The sequence below is a fragment of the Staurois parvus genome, unplaced genomic scaffold, assembly GCF_062004578.1.
Source record: "Staurois parvus isolate SC_StPar_1 unplaced genomic scaffold, SC_StPar_1.0 ptg000636l, whole genome shotgun sequence".
In the NCBI taxonomy this organism is placed as follows: Eukaryota; Metazoa; Chordata; class Amphibia; order Anura; family Ranidae; genus Staurois; species Staurois parvus.
In genome coordinates this window covers 2,674,519-2,693,854 of record NW_028318432.1, presented here as the reverse complement: position 1 = coordinate 2,693,854, position 19,336 = coordinate 2,674,519, and the positions used below count along the sequence as shown (strand labels likewise).

Here is a 19,336-nt window from a genome sequence, read left to right as displayed (position 1 = left end):
ATTTATTATTTTAAGCATTTGACAACTGCTCCATAGCAAATATACTGCGACAGGGCGGTCGCAATGTGCAGAATCATGTATATAAACATGATTCTGCAGTTCCAGGTCGCAGGTCACAGCAGAAGCCAATCAATGGGTGCTATGTGGCTAATGAGCGGGTTACGAGCCTAGGCAATCGGAAGTTCTCCTCCCTCCCCCCACAGTTTTCTGATGTGATAGGTCCCAGAAGACTACTTGACCATTCCATTCACAGTACAAAGCACTATTCATGCATGCTCAGTGGGCACCCGGCTGTGAAACCGCAAGCTGTCACAGCCGGGTGCCCACACTTAAGATGCCGGGGAGAGAGGATGGCTAGTGAACCTGGCTGGGTTGAGTACACTGTTGGATTGTGAAATAGATGAGTGGTTGTTTTTAAAAGTCAGCAGCTAGAGTTTTTGTAGCTGCTGACTTTTATGTTTTTCAGAGGAGACGAGCTCCGCTTTACACCACCTAGTTGTTACATCTCTTCAGTGTTTCAGTGATTTTATTTCTGCATGTGTAGTGCTACCCCTGAAGGACCTACTTAGGTTCTCTGTTTTGCGAGTTCACTCCAAGAACAACCTCGGCTCCTCTGACCTGGCTGAGTGAAAGTTACGGCACGCACTTATAGGAATACAAATGTGGATACCATTAACTCGACTGTGAATTAGCATCAGAAAATAGACACAAGACCATTTAGTGGTAAATTAATTCAATGTATTGGCACAGGTTAGAATCAATGGTGTATTGAGCATAAATAAACACGCAGAACATAAGTTCAGACACGGTCCACTAACCAGTATAATTATTATGCCAAAGGAACTTAGAAAAGAGTTCTGTACCACTAGACTGGAATCAACACATAAACCAGGAAAGTCAGCAATAAATGGTACATATAATCATTAACTGCAATGTGAACAATAATACTATAACTAGTCTGGATTGCACTTTAGAAGGATGGCTAGGATATAGTGGAATGTCCCCTGAGAGGTGCTTCTTAGCATAGACAATAACTAAAGGTCTTTGTGTAGCAGCTGTAAAGGGGCTATCTTTGGTCATAACTCTTCAGCTGGCTAGTGTTAGGGCCCTATCAAACTGTTGGTGAGAATAGTCCCAGTCAAGCCTTCAGGCAGCAATAAGGCTACTAGATGGCTGTATGGTCAGTTCCTAAAGGGCTCAGTCTCTCTAGCAACAGATAATAAATTCCTACAGCAGCAGCTCACCAGTCCCAGTGATATTACAGCTCACCATCCAGTCACACACAGTGATTAGACCCTTCTCTACTCTGCACCCAGGTGACTCTGTCTGTTTGCACCCCTGAACTCAGTTCTCCAGATCCCACTCAGGCCGCTGATATTCAGCTGTGATGGTGTACACAGGACAGTGATATGCACACTCGTGTCTCCCTCATGGCAAGAGGAAGCTGTGTCCTGTACAGCCTGAAAAAATGCACCTCTTTCCCCTCCTCCTGGTTATTTCTCTCTGTGAAATGCAGTTCAAAAGCTCTTGATTACATCTTTCCTTTGGACTACAATTCCCACAGTGCAGCGCTGCCTGACTCATCAGCTCCCTCCTCTTGCTGATATAGCTGTTAACTAGTTCAGCACCACAGGGCAGCAGCTACAGAGAGCAGCTCCAGCCAGTGTTTCTCCCACTTTCAGCCCACTGTCTTCAGGGCTCCTTATTTATTAATTAACTAAACAGCGTTTTACTACCACCAGTTTTTTTTCACTCCATAGAGTATTAAAAAAGCTAAATGACAGAATTCAGTATAATTGAAATATGTCTCCATGCAGTGATCCCCTACCTAAATACAGAACCAGCTAGCATATCTCTGAAGAGATATGCCCAAGATTACGACTCATCTTATGTGGGTCTGCCCCTTTAAGGATGTCATCACGCATTGACTGAGCACCACAGCCCTATCTACAGTGGTACTCTTGCATATATAGTACATAATCACTTATCATTTGTGAGTATTTTTTTAAGTGCTTCTTTTCAATAGAGCTATACGGAGAGCATAAGACTGGGTCTGTTTCTCTGTTATATTGAGGGAAAAGGATTTTTACCCTGGGAGAAATCTCAGGCACCGAGTATAATTTATTCAGGCGTGTTGGAGGAGCAAAAGATCTTTATCAGCCAGTATATGGCGTGTGAGTGGATATGAGCTTATATGACCTCCTATAACTTAGCGGTCTCAGTTTGGGTGAGTGTAGCATTTGAACACAGTGTGGAAGTGAAGGTGTAGGTTGTCAAATATCACAATCTGAGCACTAAATAAAATGTGTGGTTATTAACTCACGGTTGGAAGAATTTCTTTTGGACATTCATACAGACACTCTGCTTGTTGATTCATCATTAGTATTTTTAAGCATAACTATTTTGTTTTGCAGTTTATGTATGGCAAGGTGTGGTGCACATTTTATTTAGTTCACTTTAGACATTGTAAATGATTATAGATTGCTGCACTTTAATAAATGGCAGGATTGTTTTGATATTTTTTATTTTTTTCATCATATAAGATATTTATGTCATCAAAGCAATACAAGAAAGGAGAATCAGTTGCTGAGGCTGTGTGTATATATATATATACAGTGGGGATCGAAAGTTTGGGCACCCCAGCTAAAAATTTGTATTAATGTGCATAAAGAAGCCAAGGAAAGATGGAAAAATCTCCAAAAGGCATCAAATTACAGATTAGACATTCTTATAATATGTCAACAAAAGTTAGATTTTATTTCCATCATTTACACTTTCAAAATAACAGAAAACAAAAAAATGGCGTCTGCAAAAGTTTGGGCACCCTGCAGAGTTAATATCTTGTACTGCCCCCTTTGGCAAGTATCACAGCTTGTAAATGCTTTTTGTAGCCAGCCAAGAGTCTTTCAATTCTTGTTTGAGGTATCTTTGCCCATTCTTCCTTACAAAAGTCTTCCAGTTCTTTGAGATTTCTGGGCTGTCTGATGATGAAAATAATGATGGAAATAAAATCTAACTTTTGTTGACATATTATAAGAATGTCTAATCTGTAATTTGATGCCTTTTGGAGATTTTTCCATCTTTCCTTGGCTTCTTTATGCACATTAATACAAATTTTTAGCTGGGGTGCCCAAACTTTCGATCCCCACTGTATACACACACACACACTTTTTTTTTGCTATTCCTCTGGTTTTACCGATTTGGTAATTTTAGTAAATTTAGTAAACTAAACTATGTCTTTCCACCTACCCCCACCATCCTAAAACCCCACCACTCAGGTGTAAAAAAAAAAGTTAAATTAAAGTTTGCAAAGATAGTTCAGCAGGATGCTATGCTGCTGTTAAAGCCCAACTGAAACCTCAAGGGTAGTCTGGCTGCATAAAATGTAAGCCTATGCAGACACAGGCAGCACGCTGGAGAGCTGAACTGTTGATCCCACACAGAGATCTGGATTTCCATAGGCCTGACCCACCCTCTGTACAGTATTCCACTCAACAGCACTGCTCAGGAAGCATAAGCATTGTTGACTGGAACACAGCGCAGGGGGACTGTTGGGTGCTGGACACCAGAAACACAATGCTGTGTGGCACAGCACAGCTTTTCTATAAGCTCATACACTTAAAAAAAATAGGTGCCGTATTCTTTGCTTTTCATGCTGTGTGACTTCATAAAAAAGCAAGGCTTAAATTAAGATACAATTTTATACTTTCAAAAGGAAGTGTATTTCAATGAGCACATTTTTTAGCAATTACTGTAGTGTTTGCTTTAATTTAACTTTTAATGTGACTTTTAAAATTTTACAAACTTGTTTCCATACTTTTCAAATGGTATTAAATACAGAGATTTGTAGATTAGTCAGTAGATGGCGCTCTCACAGGCTAAGTGTAATAATGCTCTCTTTTAACAAGAGTTGAGATAAGATATCAGCTAAACAGGGATTGTTTTGTTTTCAGTGAGTTGGTGGACTGATAGACTTGCCTTGTGAGAAGGAACAGTAAAGCACAACCATTGTATAACATTGGAAAAAAAAAAACAGAACTTTCCTGTGTGATGAACAAATTGTACAGCTACCCTTTAAAACTATGCCAATTCCATTCAACATGCATATGCCATGTTATACATTTTCTTCTTCAGCTTTATAAGAACCTAGAAAGAAGGGTAATATGCTGCAAAGATGAACCACTCTGCAATTTCTTGTCCAGGCTCTGATAGGACAGTTTTTAGCTATAGGTGAGTGACGTGTATTATTTTACCTATCTCCAAATGCATTTATTACCTTCTATTCAGTCTCTTTAATAACAAGTTATACCCACAGTCACAGAGGCTGTGAATTATATTATAATTTTTGCCCTGGACCAATTCAGCACATAAGATTACGGCAGCATCGATATTAGGCATCGTCCTCGTTCTTCCCGTACAGGGGGTTGGAGAATGAAAAGGCATTCCAAGGTTTCTTCGAAGTCTAGAAGATAAAAAAAGGAACAGAAAAGCAAATTTAACTTTTCAATGTCATAAAACATTTCCATATTCTGATAATCAAATACATAGATGGATCTAGTTAGTCCAACCATAACCCAGTGATGAGGAGCTTGGATTATTTGTGTTCAGCTCTGGTTTAAAAGTAGGAAGGAACCCTCTGCTTTTAATGCAAACTGTTAGACAGGGTTTGTTTGTGATGTGCATTGCCCTTCCATGTTCACCTTACTGCTAAGGCTGGTTATATGGGACGGTTGCCATTTTGTGTGTAGTTAAAAGTAGGAAGGAATTTGTTCAAAACTTGTTGAGCTGGTGTGAGTGTCCTACTGTCCTCCAATATGACAGACTGTAGTTTAAACTTGTGTGATTGCCAAAAAATGTTCTTATTACAACAAACTCAAAATATAGATCTCAAGTAAATTTAAACAAGAGTTTTTCTTGTCATTAGAGAACACACTTTGACCCATTATGATTTTTACTCATGACTAGGGATGAGGTTTAGTTTCACTGCTATCATGGGTTCATGATGCCCAGGATTTGCAAAGTTAACAAATCACAAACTCTTGGTTTAAACTTTACAGGTTTGCTGCACGAAAAAAGCAACGACCTATAATATAGTACAACTTCATCCCCATCCTTTATCTCAGATCAGCATATATATATATATATATATATATATATATATATATACACTGCTCAAAAAAATTTAAGGGACACTCTTTAATCAGAGTATAGCATCAAGTCAGTTAAACTCCTGGTATACTGATCTGGTCAGTTAAGTAGCAGAGGGGGTTGTTAATCAGCTTTGGTGTTTCTGAAATTAACAACAGGTGCACTAGATGGGCAACAATGAGACGACCCCCCCAAAACAAGATTGGGTTTGCAGGTGGAGGCCATTGGCATTTTATTCCCTACTTATCATTTCTGCATTTGCCCAGGGTCAGTGTCAGTACTGGTAGCATGAGGCAATACCTGGACCCTACAGAGGTTGCACAGGCAGTCCAACTCCTCCAGGATGGCATATCAATACATGCCATTGTCAGAAGGTTTGCTGTGTCTCCCAGCACAGTCTCAAGAGCATGGAGGAGATTCCAGAAGACAGGCAGTTATTCTAGGTGAGCTGGACAGGGTTGTAGAAGGTCCTTAACCCATCAGCAGGACTGGTATCTGATCTTTTGTGCAAGGAGGACCAGGATGAGCACTGCCAGAGCCCTACAAAATGACCTCCAGCAGACCACTGGTGTGTATGCCTCTGACCAATCAAAAACAGACTTCATGAGGGTGGCCTGAGGGCCACTAGTGGTCCCTGTGCTCACTGTCCTGCACCACAGAGCTAGATTGGCATTTGCCATTGAACATCAGAATTGTCAGGTCCTCCATTGGAACCCTGTGATTTTCACAGATATGAGCAGGCTCACCCTGAGCACATGTGACAGACATGAAAGTGTCTGGAGAAGCCGTGGAGAACATTACGCTGCCTGTAACATTGATCGGCATGACTGTTTTGTGGTGAGTCAGTGATGGTCTGGGGAGGCATATCCATGAAGGGATGCACAGACTTCTACAAGCTAGACAATGGCACCCTGTCATTAGGTATTGATATGAAATCCTTGAACCCATTGTCAGACCCTACGCTGGTGCAGTGGGTCCTGGGTTCCTTCTGGTGCATGACAATGCCTGGCCTCATGTGGTGAGAGTATGCAGGCAGTTCCTGGAGGATGAAGGAATTGATACCATTGAATGGCCCCCATGCTCACCTGACCTAAATCCAATAGAACACAGATATCCTGTTTCAGTCCATCCGACGCTGCCTGGTTGCACCTCAGACTGTCCTGGAGTTCAGTGATGCCCTGGTCAAGATGTGGGACTAAATACCTCAGGACACCATCCATCGTCTCATTTGAAGCATGCCTGATGTTGTCAGGTGTGCATACAAGCACGTGGGGGCCATACAAACTACTGAGTACCATTGTAAGTTGCTGCAATGAAATTACAGCAAAATGGACTAGCCTGCTGCATCATTTTTTCACTTTGATTTTCAGTCTTTGAATTCAGTCTTCTGTAGGTTGATAATTTTAATTTTTCTATCAAACGATGGGGCATCCTTATGTTCCTAACATATTACCCAGTCCATATCAGTATAGATATCCAGGATGATATTTTTCTCGATTGAGATCTGATGTATTTTCAAAGTGTTCCTTTAATTTTTTTGAGCAGTGTATATATATATATATATATATATAGTATATATACTGTAGGGTGCCCCAAAAATGTATACACAAATGATCATAATGTCAGTATTTATTACCATACAGTTCACTTTCAAGTTTTAAAATAAAATACCTACTGTAAATGTGCTTTTTATTTATTCTTAGCACCTGCTCTCAAACTGATGACTATTCCGGTCTAGGCATTGCTGATAACACAAAGCAATAGAATCACAAACATTGAGAATCATTTTGTTTGCTGTTTGGCTGCATTCTCTTTCAATGTCTACTCTTAATTCATCAACTGTCGCCGGTTTTGTAGCATAAAGTTTATCTTTTAGGAATCCCCATAAAAAAAAGTCCAGTGGCGTGAAATCTGGTGAATGCAGAGGGTATTCTACTGAACCTCATCACCCAAACCCTCTGTTTGGTAGTGTGACGGAAGCATAGGCAGGACAGAAAACACAAAGAAGATGGGAAACGCACAAAGCTTTATTGAGACAACAAAATGACAGTCACTCAATGGGGAAATGGCAGGAAGGGTGATCTGTGCACACACTAGGGACGGTTCCTGGCACGGGTGGTCTCCCCAATCGGGGGGGTGACAGCGAGGAGGGGGCTAAAATACTTGTAGTCCAGCACCAAGGGCAAAGGAAGAGTCTCTGTGGCAGATTGTAATCCCATAGGGGGGCAGGGGGTCATCACAGGAACAGTTCGGGTAAAACGGGATCATCATCACAGAAGCAGTTCAGGTAAAATGGGAAAGCATGTGCCCATGGATCCAACAGGGTGTCTGGTCCCCCAGGCATAAGCAAGTAAGACACAGATACCTGTTGGAGGTCATGGACAAGCGAGGGGTCTCAGGCAGGCTGGCTTGTGCAGTCTCCCCCCTTTGGACTGGGGTCTTCGGCAGCAGCCGAACAATCTCCCTCCTAGGCTGGGGTCTCCGGCGACAGGCAGGCAATCCACCCCTGGACTGGGGTCTCGGGCAACAGGCAGATGATCTACCCCCGGACTAGGGTCTCAGGCAACAGGCAGGCAATCTACCCCTAGACTGGGGTCTCGGGCAACAGGCAGGTAACCTACCCCTGGACTGGGGCCTCGGGCAACAGGCAGGCAATCTACCCCTGAACTGGGGTCTCAGGCAGCAGGCAGGTGATCTCCCCCTAGGCTTGGGGGGTCCCAAGCAGAGCCTGGTCACGAGGGTCCCGCCTCAGCTGGGCTCCCTTCGTGACTGCCCAGCGGCAAGGGACAGCAGCGGGGGTCATGACCGTGGGGTCTGACCTTGGGTGAGGGGGCTCATGCAGAGCACGCTGCAGGGATGCCTGCGGAGGCCCGGTCCCCACCCGGACCTCCCACGACAGCGGTGGCCCCAGGGACAGCAGCGGGAGGAAGAGAGTGGCCGGCTCACACTCTCTCACACCGGCCTTTTAAAGCTCCCTGGACGCTTCTGGGTTGTCCCGGCAATGGCCGGCCCAGCGCCACATTGCCGGGGCAACAAGGCACGTCCCCTCGACTCGGGCTGCACTGAAGGAGCGCGGCCTTTGTCTCTGGTGAACACAGAGCGCAGGAATGCCTTGTGCCCTCGCCGTGCCCGCTGGGGCGCGCGGAGACACCCTGGCGGCCTGTCACTGGGGTCTCCTGGTGGGGGGTCCCATCCTGCACAGCCTGGCTTCCGAGGCTGTGTAGGATGAGGATGCGGCAAGGGGGGAGGGGGGGGGAGGGTGACGGCACACCGTGACAGGTAGATTCTCATCAAGATAGGTCCTTACATCACAAAAATAGTGTGGAGGCGCCCCATCTTGTTGGAAATAAAAATCCTCATCTCCAAAATCTTCTTGAATATGTGGCATGTTCAAGCAAACAGCAAGCCACACCCCACCATCGCTCCTGGTAAATTAAACATGATGTTCCTCCATAATGTGCGGATTCCGAAGTGCCCAGGAGGTGCAATTGTGACGGTCAACTGAACCAGGAATTAATGAATACTGATTTTATAATCAATCAAATTTTGATACTGTTTGGAGGGAAAGATAGATAGATAGATAGATAGATAGATAGATAGATAGATAGATAGATAGATAGATAGGATTTTTTTTTGTATTTGATGTGAGTTTTGCTGTTTGTCTGGAGTTCTATATAAGTACATCTTAATATTTTCTTTTTCTTTTGGAATGGCTCACATCTCAGTGATGGGAATTATTTTAATGTACAGGATGGACAAACAGGTACTCTTCTATAATTTGGCATTTCTAGTTATAGTTCTCTAATTTGGCATTCCTTTTTCCATGGCAAGGAAGTATACATTGGCCCGCTAAGCTGCTGCTCCCTTGATTTTTTCAGATTTGTTATTCTGTATGGCTTCTTTCCACAAGTGGTTTATTATTTTACAGTACAGCATAATTTGCTGGCTAAGTGACCATAGGTATCACGCCTGTCCCTCTTCAGATAAAAATCTCTCCCTCTTCTTGCTCAAGCCTTCAAGTTCTTGTTTCTAATCTGTGTGCTGGAAGCAATTCCCCAGTTGCCTTTTCAATTACAATTCACAGTCTAACATTCATGCAAACAGGCGAGAGAAGGAGAACATCAGAGACGAGCCAGGTAGAAACATGTAATGCAGATCTTGTATCGTACGTAGTTTCATGTCTCTGTGGTACTGTGCTGACAATGGCAAGTACACCCTCTCAGTTCTTTTATTTGTATTCCAGAGGAATGGCCTGTCAAAGAGCGGCTGATTGAAGGAAATCTCCAGTTTTAGCTAAGAACACTTGTACGGCACTGAAGTAGGAAAAAGTGTGCCTAGAAACCTGTTATTACTATCAGCATCGGTATATTACTCATTATATTGTCTGCACCTTGGAATCTTGCCATGTTTGGCCTCTTTCACGTTCTTTAAATGTGCCAGTGAATATGGCTATAGGTTAGTGCATTTTGCAAACATTCATAGATTGTTGTTATTAAACAGGTCTGTCAACAGACAAGCACGACCAGATTGAAACAAAGTAACAGCGAGGAGGGTTATTTTTCTTACAGTCTTCAGATGGTTTGTATTTATTTTGCATAATTATTTTTTACAGGATACATAGACATTCACACCATTCCCTGCCTCAAAAAAGCTTACAATCTCTTGTCCTTATATTTGTACACAAGAGATGTACACAAGAGGGCCAGTTGGGTCAAATGCCCATTCCCCTGGTTCCAGTTACTGCCACCCTCCCCAGTCCAAAAAGAATGCCCTTACTAGTCCCTGAGACAGTCTCACTGGACAGAAGAATGGCAGTTGGCAGGACTTAGCCTTGGGCTTCCATTTTCACCCAGTCTTCTGTCTGCATGCGCGGGGGAATGTTGGCTGTGGCACAGATCTCTGAAGGAATGGCATATGGATATGCTGTTCCTTCAGAGTGCATGCGCCGGTGACATCACCAACTGCAGGAACACTGAATATCTCCTAAACGGTGCATGTTTAGGAGATATTTCTTGTACCTATAGGTAAGCTTTATTATAAGCTTACCTGTAGTTACAAATGTCCAATGGGAGTTTACTCCCACTTTAAAGAGTCAGTCCACCCACAAGTGATATTTTCATCCCAGCCATGGCACCACCTGCCTGGAGTTTGCATGTTCTCCCTGTGCCTGCGTGGGTTTCCTCAGGGTACTCCGGTTTCCTCCCACACTCCAAAGACATACTGGTAGGTCCAATTGGATCCTGTCTAAATTGGCCCTAGTATGTGTATGTATGAATGTAAGTTAGGGACCTTAGATTGTACACCCCTTGAGGGTCAGGGACTGATGTGAATGTACAATATATATGTAAAGTGCTGCGTAAATTGACGGCGCTATATAAGTACCTGAAATAAATAAATTGTAGGTGAAGCTTGGTGGAATGATTACCCTCTACAATTTTTTTTTCTTGTAGGTTCTGGTAACACGATCACCCTGCCATAGTTATAACATACTCCTTGGGGTACAGATTGCTCATATACCCCTTTGGGTGTTCCCACTTCTTTGAAATTAGGGATACTATAAGTAATAAAATTAAACAGGAAAAGTAGGAGTCCTTCAATGCGGTTGCATCAGGTATTGTCACTGGAGTCCTCAAAAGATGTAAGAAATTGATCACTTATCCCTCCAGCATTCACCAGAAACTGAAATGCTTGTTTTGGCAAGACTATCTATTTATGTTTCACTTTACATGAGCAAAGGCGTAAAAAAAATAGAAGAAACGATTACCTAAATTCTCTGTTTTAAGATGATAGATAGATAGATAGATAGATAGATAGATAGATAGATAGATAGATAGATAGAGAAAAATTTGAGAAACCTACCTTGTGGGTAGATGACCATGGAAAAACACTGATGTGAACATTGGGGTGCTCAGTTTCAAAAAACTATGAAGAAAATCATATAATATATGTATTCAGTAAAACCAATTACATCACATTACTGAAAATAGTTAATTTAAATGCAAGAAAAAAGGCATACATATCCTAAAACATGTAAATATTTCATTTGTAGAGCTGTCTGGGACTGCCTGATAGGAGAAAGGAGAGCTCCTTGCAGAAAAGACCTCGGATCAGGTCCCAATGGCGGTCTAGAACAACCGTCTTGGGGTACTTTGGTTGTTGTATAGCAGAACTCTAGGTGAAATAAGGACAGAAACTTGTCTAAGAGCTCCCAGCATGGGAAGAGCTTGGGAGACAGAAAACTGTAACACACCAAGATCAAAATGGTTCTGAAGGCTGAGGGCAGGGGCGGACTGACCATTTGGAAACTTGGGCACTGCCTGAGGGCCCAGGGGTCAGTAGGGGGCCCCATGAGATGCCCCTGGCACCTTTTTCATAGGCTTTTTTGAGTGTGGGCGAGGACACAGGGGCCCCATGATCCCCTATTGCCCGGGGGCCCCATGAGTTGTCAGTCCACCCCTGGCTGAGGGTTTTTGCTTCATGCATGAAGGTAAAATACCTTCACTGTGCAGCTTCCCCCTCCAATACTTACCTGAGCCTGATCTGAATCCAGCGATGTGCACAAGAGTAGAGGCTCTGCTGCCCCTCTCTCTCCTCTTTGGCTCAGTCACAGTAGAGGGATCCATTGGTTCCTGCTGCTGTCAATCAAAACCAGTGAGGAGGGAGCAATGGGGTGCTCTGCTCTGTGTGTCTTATGGACACAGAGTGGGGCTCAGGAATGAGCACACACAAGTGCCCTCATAACAAGCAGCTTGTTTTAATTTACACGTATGGGCACACAGCAGGAAAAGTGATACACTGGACTTACTGGACTCTACCTGTACACACAGCATGGCCAGTTTGGGAAAAGGCCAATTTACCTTAGACTGACAGAGACCTGTGATGCAGCTTTTGGGTTGGTGGAGAAGAGAGAAAGATGATCACATGATCTGTAACCATTAGGCAAGGGAACTGGTCTGCCTTAGGGCCTGTGTTGATGAGCTTTTGGGTTGTGTTGATGGGCGCATGCAGCTTCACTGACAGGTGACCTCCTTCTAAGCTGTATTAACTTGGTTCAAGCCTCAGTTTTGATGCAAACAAAAGCCCATCAACACAGGCTTTTAGCAGCATGGCATCCTTTGAATACTAAATGGAAAGAGTATTATAGAGTGCAAAGGGACAAGCTCATTACACCAAAAACATAAAACATATTATCAAATGTCTCATTTCGAATCATGGGGCTCCATAGCAAAATGTTAATTGGTTGGACACAGATAGAAGTCACAAGACTGCTCTAACTGCTGATGAAAAAAGGTATTTAGCAGTTTATATTTACTAAAATAATTGCACTTCCATGTTCTGTGTACTGTGGGAGACGAGATAGAGTGAATGCAGGGTCTTGGGTTTAGTAACACTTTAAACATAGGCTAAACATAGGCTTGTCCCCTGTGTAGATCCCATGGAATCAGCCATCCTAAAGTGTAAGGTCATGCACATGTAAGGGCAGTGAAGATAAGGGTTTTAATTTTATGGAAGACAAGAGAAGAAAAAACACAGTTGGTTTAATGAAGCTTTTTATAGCAAAAGGACAGAGGGGCCAAGACACCTTATGGTTGCAGACCTAAATAATGGGCACTTCAATGGGCTCCCCATGTCCACAGGCCCCATAGCATCCTACAAACTCCAGTATGAGTTTGTGTTCATCTCTATGTTCATGGAATAGACAATTATACACAAGCACATTGAAATTCTACCTTTTACTAACCAAAGAGCACATTCCAGGAATAAATAAGAGTGGGAGCTTTGCTGTTTTGCTTTGGCATGGCTCAAAGCAAGTGCACTGTAATGGCTGATAAAGATTTTATGTACCTCGTTCTCTGAAGTCATGCTGCCTCCTGCATAATTTGGATTGGTAAACCCACCGGTAATATTGCCTTTATGTCTCCTAGTGGAAAAAAAGGAAAAAAAAACATTAATTTTAATTACAGAGTCGTGACGTTTTAAAGGGCGAGTCATTTTAACATGAGTCGAAAAAATGTTCTATGCTATGTAAATGACCTCACCAAGAGGTATGCAACATATAGCTTGCTTTAATGCTGAACTCCGGGCAAGCAGCAAAATACACAGTATACAGTTGCAAGAAAAAGTATGTGAACCCCTTGGGATTACATGGAGTTTTGCATGAATTGGGCATAAAATGTGCTCTGAACGTCATCTAAGTCACAACAATAGAAGAACACAGTCTGCTGAACATAATACTACACAAACATTAGATGTTGCCATGGTTTAATTGCACATAACATGTAAACATTCACAGTGCAGGGAGGAAAAAGTATGTGAACCTTTGGACTTAATAACTGGTTGACCCTCCTTTGGCAGCAATAACCTCAACCAAACGTTTCCTGTAGTTGCAGATCAGACCTGCACAACGATCTGGAGTAATTTTGGACTACTCCTCTTCACAAAACTGTTTCAGTGTAGTAATATTCTTGGGATGTCTGGTGTGAATCGCTCTCTTAAGGTCATGCCACAGCATTTCAATCGGGTTGAGATCAGGACTCTGACTGGGCCACTCCAGAAGGCATATTCTGTGCTGTTGCAGCCATTGTTTTGTTGAATTACTTGTATGCTTTGGGTCATTGTCCTGTTGCATCACCCATCCTCTGCGGAGCTTCAGTTGGCGGACAGATGGTCGTACGTTTTCCTGCAAAATGTCTTGATAAACTCTGGAATTCATTTTCCCATCAATGACAACAATCCATCCAGGCCCTGAGGCAGCAAAGCAGCCCCAAACCGTGATGCTCCCTCCGCCATGTTTTACAGTGGGGATGAGGTTTTGATGTTGGTGCGCTGTGCCTTTTTTTCTCCACACATAGTGTTGTGTGTTCTTCCCAAACAACTCAATCTTGGTTTCATCTGTCCACAGTATATTTTGCCAGTAGTGCTGTGGAACATCCAGGTGCTCTTTTGCAAACTTCAAACGTGCTGCAATATTCTTTTTGGACAGCAATGGCTTCCTCCGTGGTGTCCTCCCATGTACTCCATTCTTGTTTAATGTTTTCCTTATTGTAGATGTGTCAACAAAAATGTTAGCATGTGCCAGAGATTTCTGTAGGTCTTTAGCTGACACTTTGGGATTCTTCTTTACCTGATGCAGCATTCTGCGCTGTGCTCTTGCAGTCATTTTTACAGGACGACCACGCCTAGGGAGAGTAGCAACAGTGCTAAACTTTCTCCATTTGTAGACAGTCTGTCTTACCGTGGACACATGAACATCAAGGCTTTTGGAAATACTTTTGTAACCCTTTCCAGCTTCATGCAAGTCAACAATTCTTGATGGTAGGTCTTCTAAGAGCTCTTTTCTGCGAGGCATGGTTCACATCAGACAGTGCTTCTTGAAATCAGTAAGCCCAAAACAGGTGTGTGTTTTTTAAGGGCAGGACAGCTGTCAGCAACACATCCAATATCATCACACTGATTGGAGTCAAGGTTGGCTCACTCCTGGCTCCAATTAGCTCTGGGAGAAGTCATTAAGCTAGGGCCTCACATACTTTTTCCTCCCTGCACTGTGAATGTTTACATGTTATGTGCAATTAAACCATGGCAACATCTAATGTTTGTGTAGTATTATGTTCAGCAGACTGTGTTCTTCTATTGTTGTGACTTAGATGACGTTCAGAGCACATTTTATGCCCAATTCATGCAAAACTCCACGTAATCCTAAGGGGTTCACATACTTTTTCTTGCAACTGTAAATGTATATATATGAAGCATGTTTCCTGCCACAGTTGTAAATCTGTTCAGTCAGTTTTGTGATCCAGACATCCCTGCAAGGCATTGCAGCCAGGCCATGGATCTCCACTGCAGCAGAACGGCTTGATCCAGAACACAACCCCAGCCCACTGATTGCATACTGATGAGATCATACCTCTGCTCCCCTCTTGTCAGCATGTTCCTGACACTGATATAGAGCCTAAATAGCTTAGATTTCTGGCCCTCCCATTTTACTGTGACATAATCATTAAATTAAAACTAAAGTATCTGTTTTTAAATGCAAACACTTTAAAACAAAAAATTAATAATAGTGCATGCATACTTTTAAATCTGTTACCTTGCATTTCAACTATTCAACCTTGCATTTCAATTATTTATTGAACCTAAATAGGAAATGTGGATTTGGCTGCAATCATATTATGTTTTCATACAAGGTCTTCTTTATCTACAGGTTAATCTAACATATTATCAACTGTATCAGCAAATGTATGTGGAAATAAACTCCAAGATGAGTCTGTGTGCATCTGTATATTCATGAAATAGAAAATTATACACAAGCACATTAAAATTCTACCTTTTACTAACCAAAGAGCACATTCTAAGAATAAATGATCCATACATCCCTGCAAGGCATTGCAACCAGGCCATGGATCTCAACTGCAGCAGAATGGCTTGATCCAGAATACAATGCCAGCTCACTGATTGGACAAGTCCATGACAAGGGTAGAATATACGCCTTCCAACCTAACCAAGCCTGCTAGGCCAACCCTCCACCATCCCAGCTATACAAAATCCACAAACAAGTTTCTGGAGTCAAAATAGCCATAGCAGCCTTTTATTAACCAATAAATTATTTTAACATAGATAACATAACATTCCAAATTATCAACAGATGAAAATGTGGTGGTCTTTTGAGGGCCATAAACCCAACTTCACTTTTTCAGAAAACATTCCTTCAAGTTAGGCCCCCAGCCACAACCCACCGGCTCAGGGACAATCCTACTTATCCCCAGTTGCAACACACCAGCTTGGGGATAACCCTACTTATCCACAGTGTTCACCATTTTACCTATTCCGAGTTAACCTCTTGTTTAATGGAATTTACCGAGGTCCCCAAACCACTGATGGGTCCCAAATCTGTCTCCATACAGAATTCTTTCCTCCTCCAAAGACCAACCACTTCCAAGGCTGCCGTGACAATCCAAACCAAAGCACGAAAGGGAGGGAGGGTGGGAAGCTTCTTCTTCTTCCTAGCTTCCCCCACTGGACTTCTTGAGGATAGACCCTCCTTTCCTCCCTGGGAGACCCTCCCCAACATCCCCCATCCAATAATGTAAGCCTTAATCCCCAAAACTTCCTTCTCATAATTTAACCCTCTATTGTCCCTCTATTCCCCCTAGTCATGTCGACCCTGCGCTTATTTTTTTTTTTGCTCTGGGCCTACCTGGAACATACTAATGAGATGATACCTCTTCTTCATTCCTGTCAGCATGTGCTGGCCCTCCCATTTCATTGTGACATAATCATTAAATTAAAATATCTGTTTTTTAATGCAAACACTTTAAAATTGCAAATTAATAATAATGCATGCATATTTTCATATCTATGTTACCTTTTTGTTTTATCAATATTTTACACCAGCCTTTCTCAATATTTTTACCCCTTAAATACTATTTAAATAATGTTTAGGTCTTGAGGAAGCCCTGATAAAGATGGTTCACCCTACAGCGTATGGTACATTATTGTAATCAATAAGTTAAACAAAGTTTTAAATAACAAAATAAGTAATGTGGCAGTCCTAACATATTTGACACCCAAGGCAGATAATTTTTACCACCCCTCTATGAATAATTTTAAGTAGTGTTTTTAAAAGGACAAGAATAACAACAACAGAAAAGAAAGGCAGACTTTAGAAATTGTGGTGTCCTGTAACTTAGGGGTTTACATATAAAACATTCACTCTGCAAATGTCTTAACCATTCACACAGGCACCAAGAATGTTTGCCGTATTGTTAGTAATGAATTATCTCTTATGATCATCAGCTCCATTTAGTGGCCATAAATGTGGTATTTTTTTAGCAAGGAAAACCAGGAAAAAGACAACAGTATGGCCACTACAGGGTGCTGACAATCATATCTGATAATTTTATTACAAACAATACAGCAAACAGTCATAGTGCCCATGAGATTGGTTAGTGTCCTCTAACAAACAGTAGTGGACCCCTTGCTTGGATGTCCCCTTGCCATTGCTGTTGCTCACTGCTCGTGGAATCCCTAGCAAGATTAGGAGGAACCCTGTTTGAGAAACACTGTTTTATGTTATCCATATGCCATTTTGCAGACTTTATCCCATTTAGTAGTTGAAGATGATAAAGCCGATGTTACTTTCTAAGGAAAGTGATGTCACAAAGGGGAAGTTCCCTGAAGGTAATTCTTTATTAGGTATGTAATAGGGCAGTTCAATCCCCACCCTCCTCCCTCTGCTGCTTTTATATCTGCAACTTGTTATACTAAATACAGCTGTCAATCAAATGAGAAAGCAAAACACAAGGCAAAAATGGGACCCACATTATTCAATGGTGGTCTCTGCAGCTAATGCAACTGTATCAGCATAATGACATACATAGAGGGGTGTGTGATAAGCCTATGACATCTAAGCTGTACAACAAGCAGAGCTAAAGCCAACAGGTCATAAAGAATCCAGGATCCTGCTGCTATGCCTGCACAGCAGATGGGAAACATATTAGGAAAACCATGAAACTTTAAATGGTATATTTATAAAAGAAAAAAAAAAGGCAAAGCCATTCATCCAGTGAATCTGCATGTAAATTTACTGTGTGCAAATTGGGCAAACACAAATTTTCTTTAACCACTTGCCGTCCGCCTGCTGTTTATAAACTTCAGGACGGTGGCACTCCAGGGGCGGGTTGCCGCTCATAAACGGCACTCGCCATTTCTAGCTGTGCACGCTCCCTGGGAGTGTGCAGCACTGCGATCCAATGCCCGCTTTGTCCTCCGGACACAGTGAAACACCGATCGACGGACTGGCCAATCAGTGATCACATGCAAAGTAGTAAGCAAGATGTCACTTGTGACATCATTGCTTACTACGTGTGAAATCTGTGAATGATCACAGAGATCACATGGTACAAAGCTATTCACAACAGCCTTGTACCATGTGGCAAGCTGTGACCAATCACAGCTCACTCAGTAGTTCTCAGTGGCTGCAAGAATGCAGACAGAGATAAAGAGAAATGATTGCTTTTACATCCTATATGGGTGTAAAAGCAATCACTGTAAAAAAAAAAAAAAAAATCTTCATCACCCCCCACTAGTAGTACAGTGTTACCATGGTGACACTGTACTGCTAGGGTGACAGTATGTTAAAAAAAAACAAATAATAATATAAAAAAAAATAAATAAAAATGTAAGAAAATTGTTTAAAAATTATAATTTTTGGTTATAAAATAATTTGCCTTTTTTTTTTTTTTACTAAAAAGATAACGGAATACATTTTGGCCAAGATTTATGATGAAAGATTATTTATTTGCAAAATTTTATAAGAAAAACACTTTTTTTCAAAATTGTTGGACTTTTTCATTTACATAGCAAAAAAAATAAAAATCCCAGCGGTGAATAAATACCACCAAAATAAAGCTTTATCTCATTTTTTAGTCTCAAAAAAATGGTAAAAAATTCATATGGGTACAGTTTTGCATGACCGTGCAATTGTCATTCAAAGTGTGATAGCGCTGAAAGCTGAAAATTGCCCTGGACAGGAAGGGGGTAAAAGTGTCCGGACAGGAAGTGGTTAAGCTATTTTCGCTTCTGAATGAATGATCTTGTATTATGGCCACTAGATGGAGCTGAGGAGTATAGAAAATACATAGGCCTTTGTATCAAGAGATAATGTTTATATTTATACAGTACAGTATATTTAGTGCTACCCCCGTAGGAGCCGCTTCAAGATGCCCAGTGTTTTTTTGTCCCAACAGTTGCCCCGCAGCAAGGCACATGGTTACAGTCACTCTTTTTGACTCAATGAACAGTCCAGGGGTATTCTTTTTGGTGTTTTTATTTTTGGCTAAATTGGATGGTACACCTTATGAACACTTGTTCAGTTGCTTGGAAACACAAATTGCTAATAAGCCAATCCTATGGCAGCAACTCAATGCATTTAGACATCAAAAAGTGGTGCAGACGACTTGATGAAGTTCAATCCGAGCATTGGAATGAGGAGTAAAGGGGATTTAGGTGACTTTGAACATGGTATGGTTGTTGGTGCCAGATGAGCTATTTAAAAAACTGCTAATTTAGACATCAAAAAGTGGTGCAGACAACTTGATGAAGTTCAATCCGAGCATCAGAATGAGGAGCAAAGGGGATTTAAGTGACCTCGAACGTGGCATGGTTGTTGCTGCCAGATGAGCTATTTAAA

General features: G+C 42.0%; 1 protein-coding gene across 1 annotated transcript in view; it reads right to left on the bottom strand.

The window, feature by feature from the left end:
* Positions 1–3,748: 3,748 nt before the first annotated feature.
* Positions 3,749–19,336, bottom strand: part of MALRD1 (MAM and LDL receptor class A domain containing 1) — a 464,614-nt gene continuing 449,026 nt past the window's right edge. The window contains exons 36-38 of the mRNA XM_089693696.1: positions 12,994–13,069; positions 11,008–11,070; positions 3,749–4,462 (exon numbers count right to left, since the gene is read on the bottom strand). Of these exons, the coding sequence (XP_089549822.1) occupies positions 4,391–4,462; positions 11,008–11,070; positions 12,994–13,069 (211 nt within the window). The 3' untranslated portion in view covers positions 3,749–4,390. The remainder of the gene's footprint in view (positions 4,463–11,007; positions 11,071–12,993; positions 13,070–19,336) is intronic.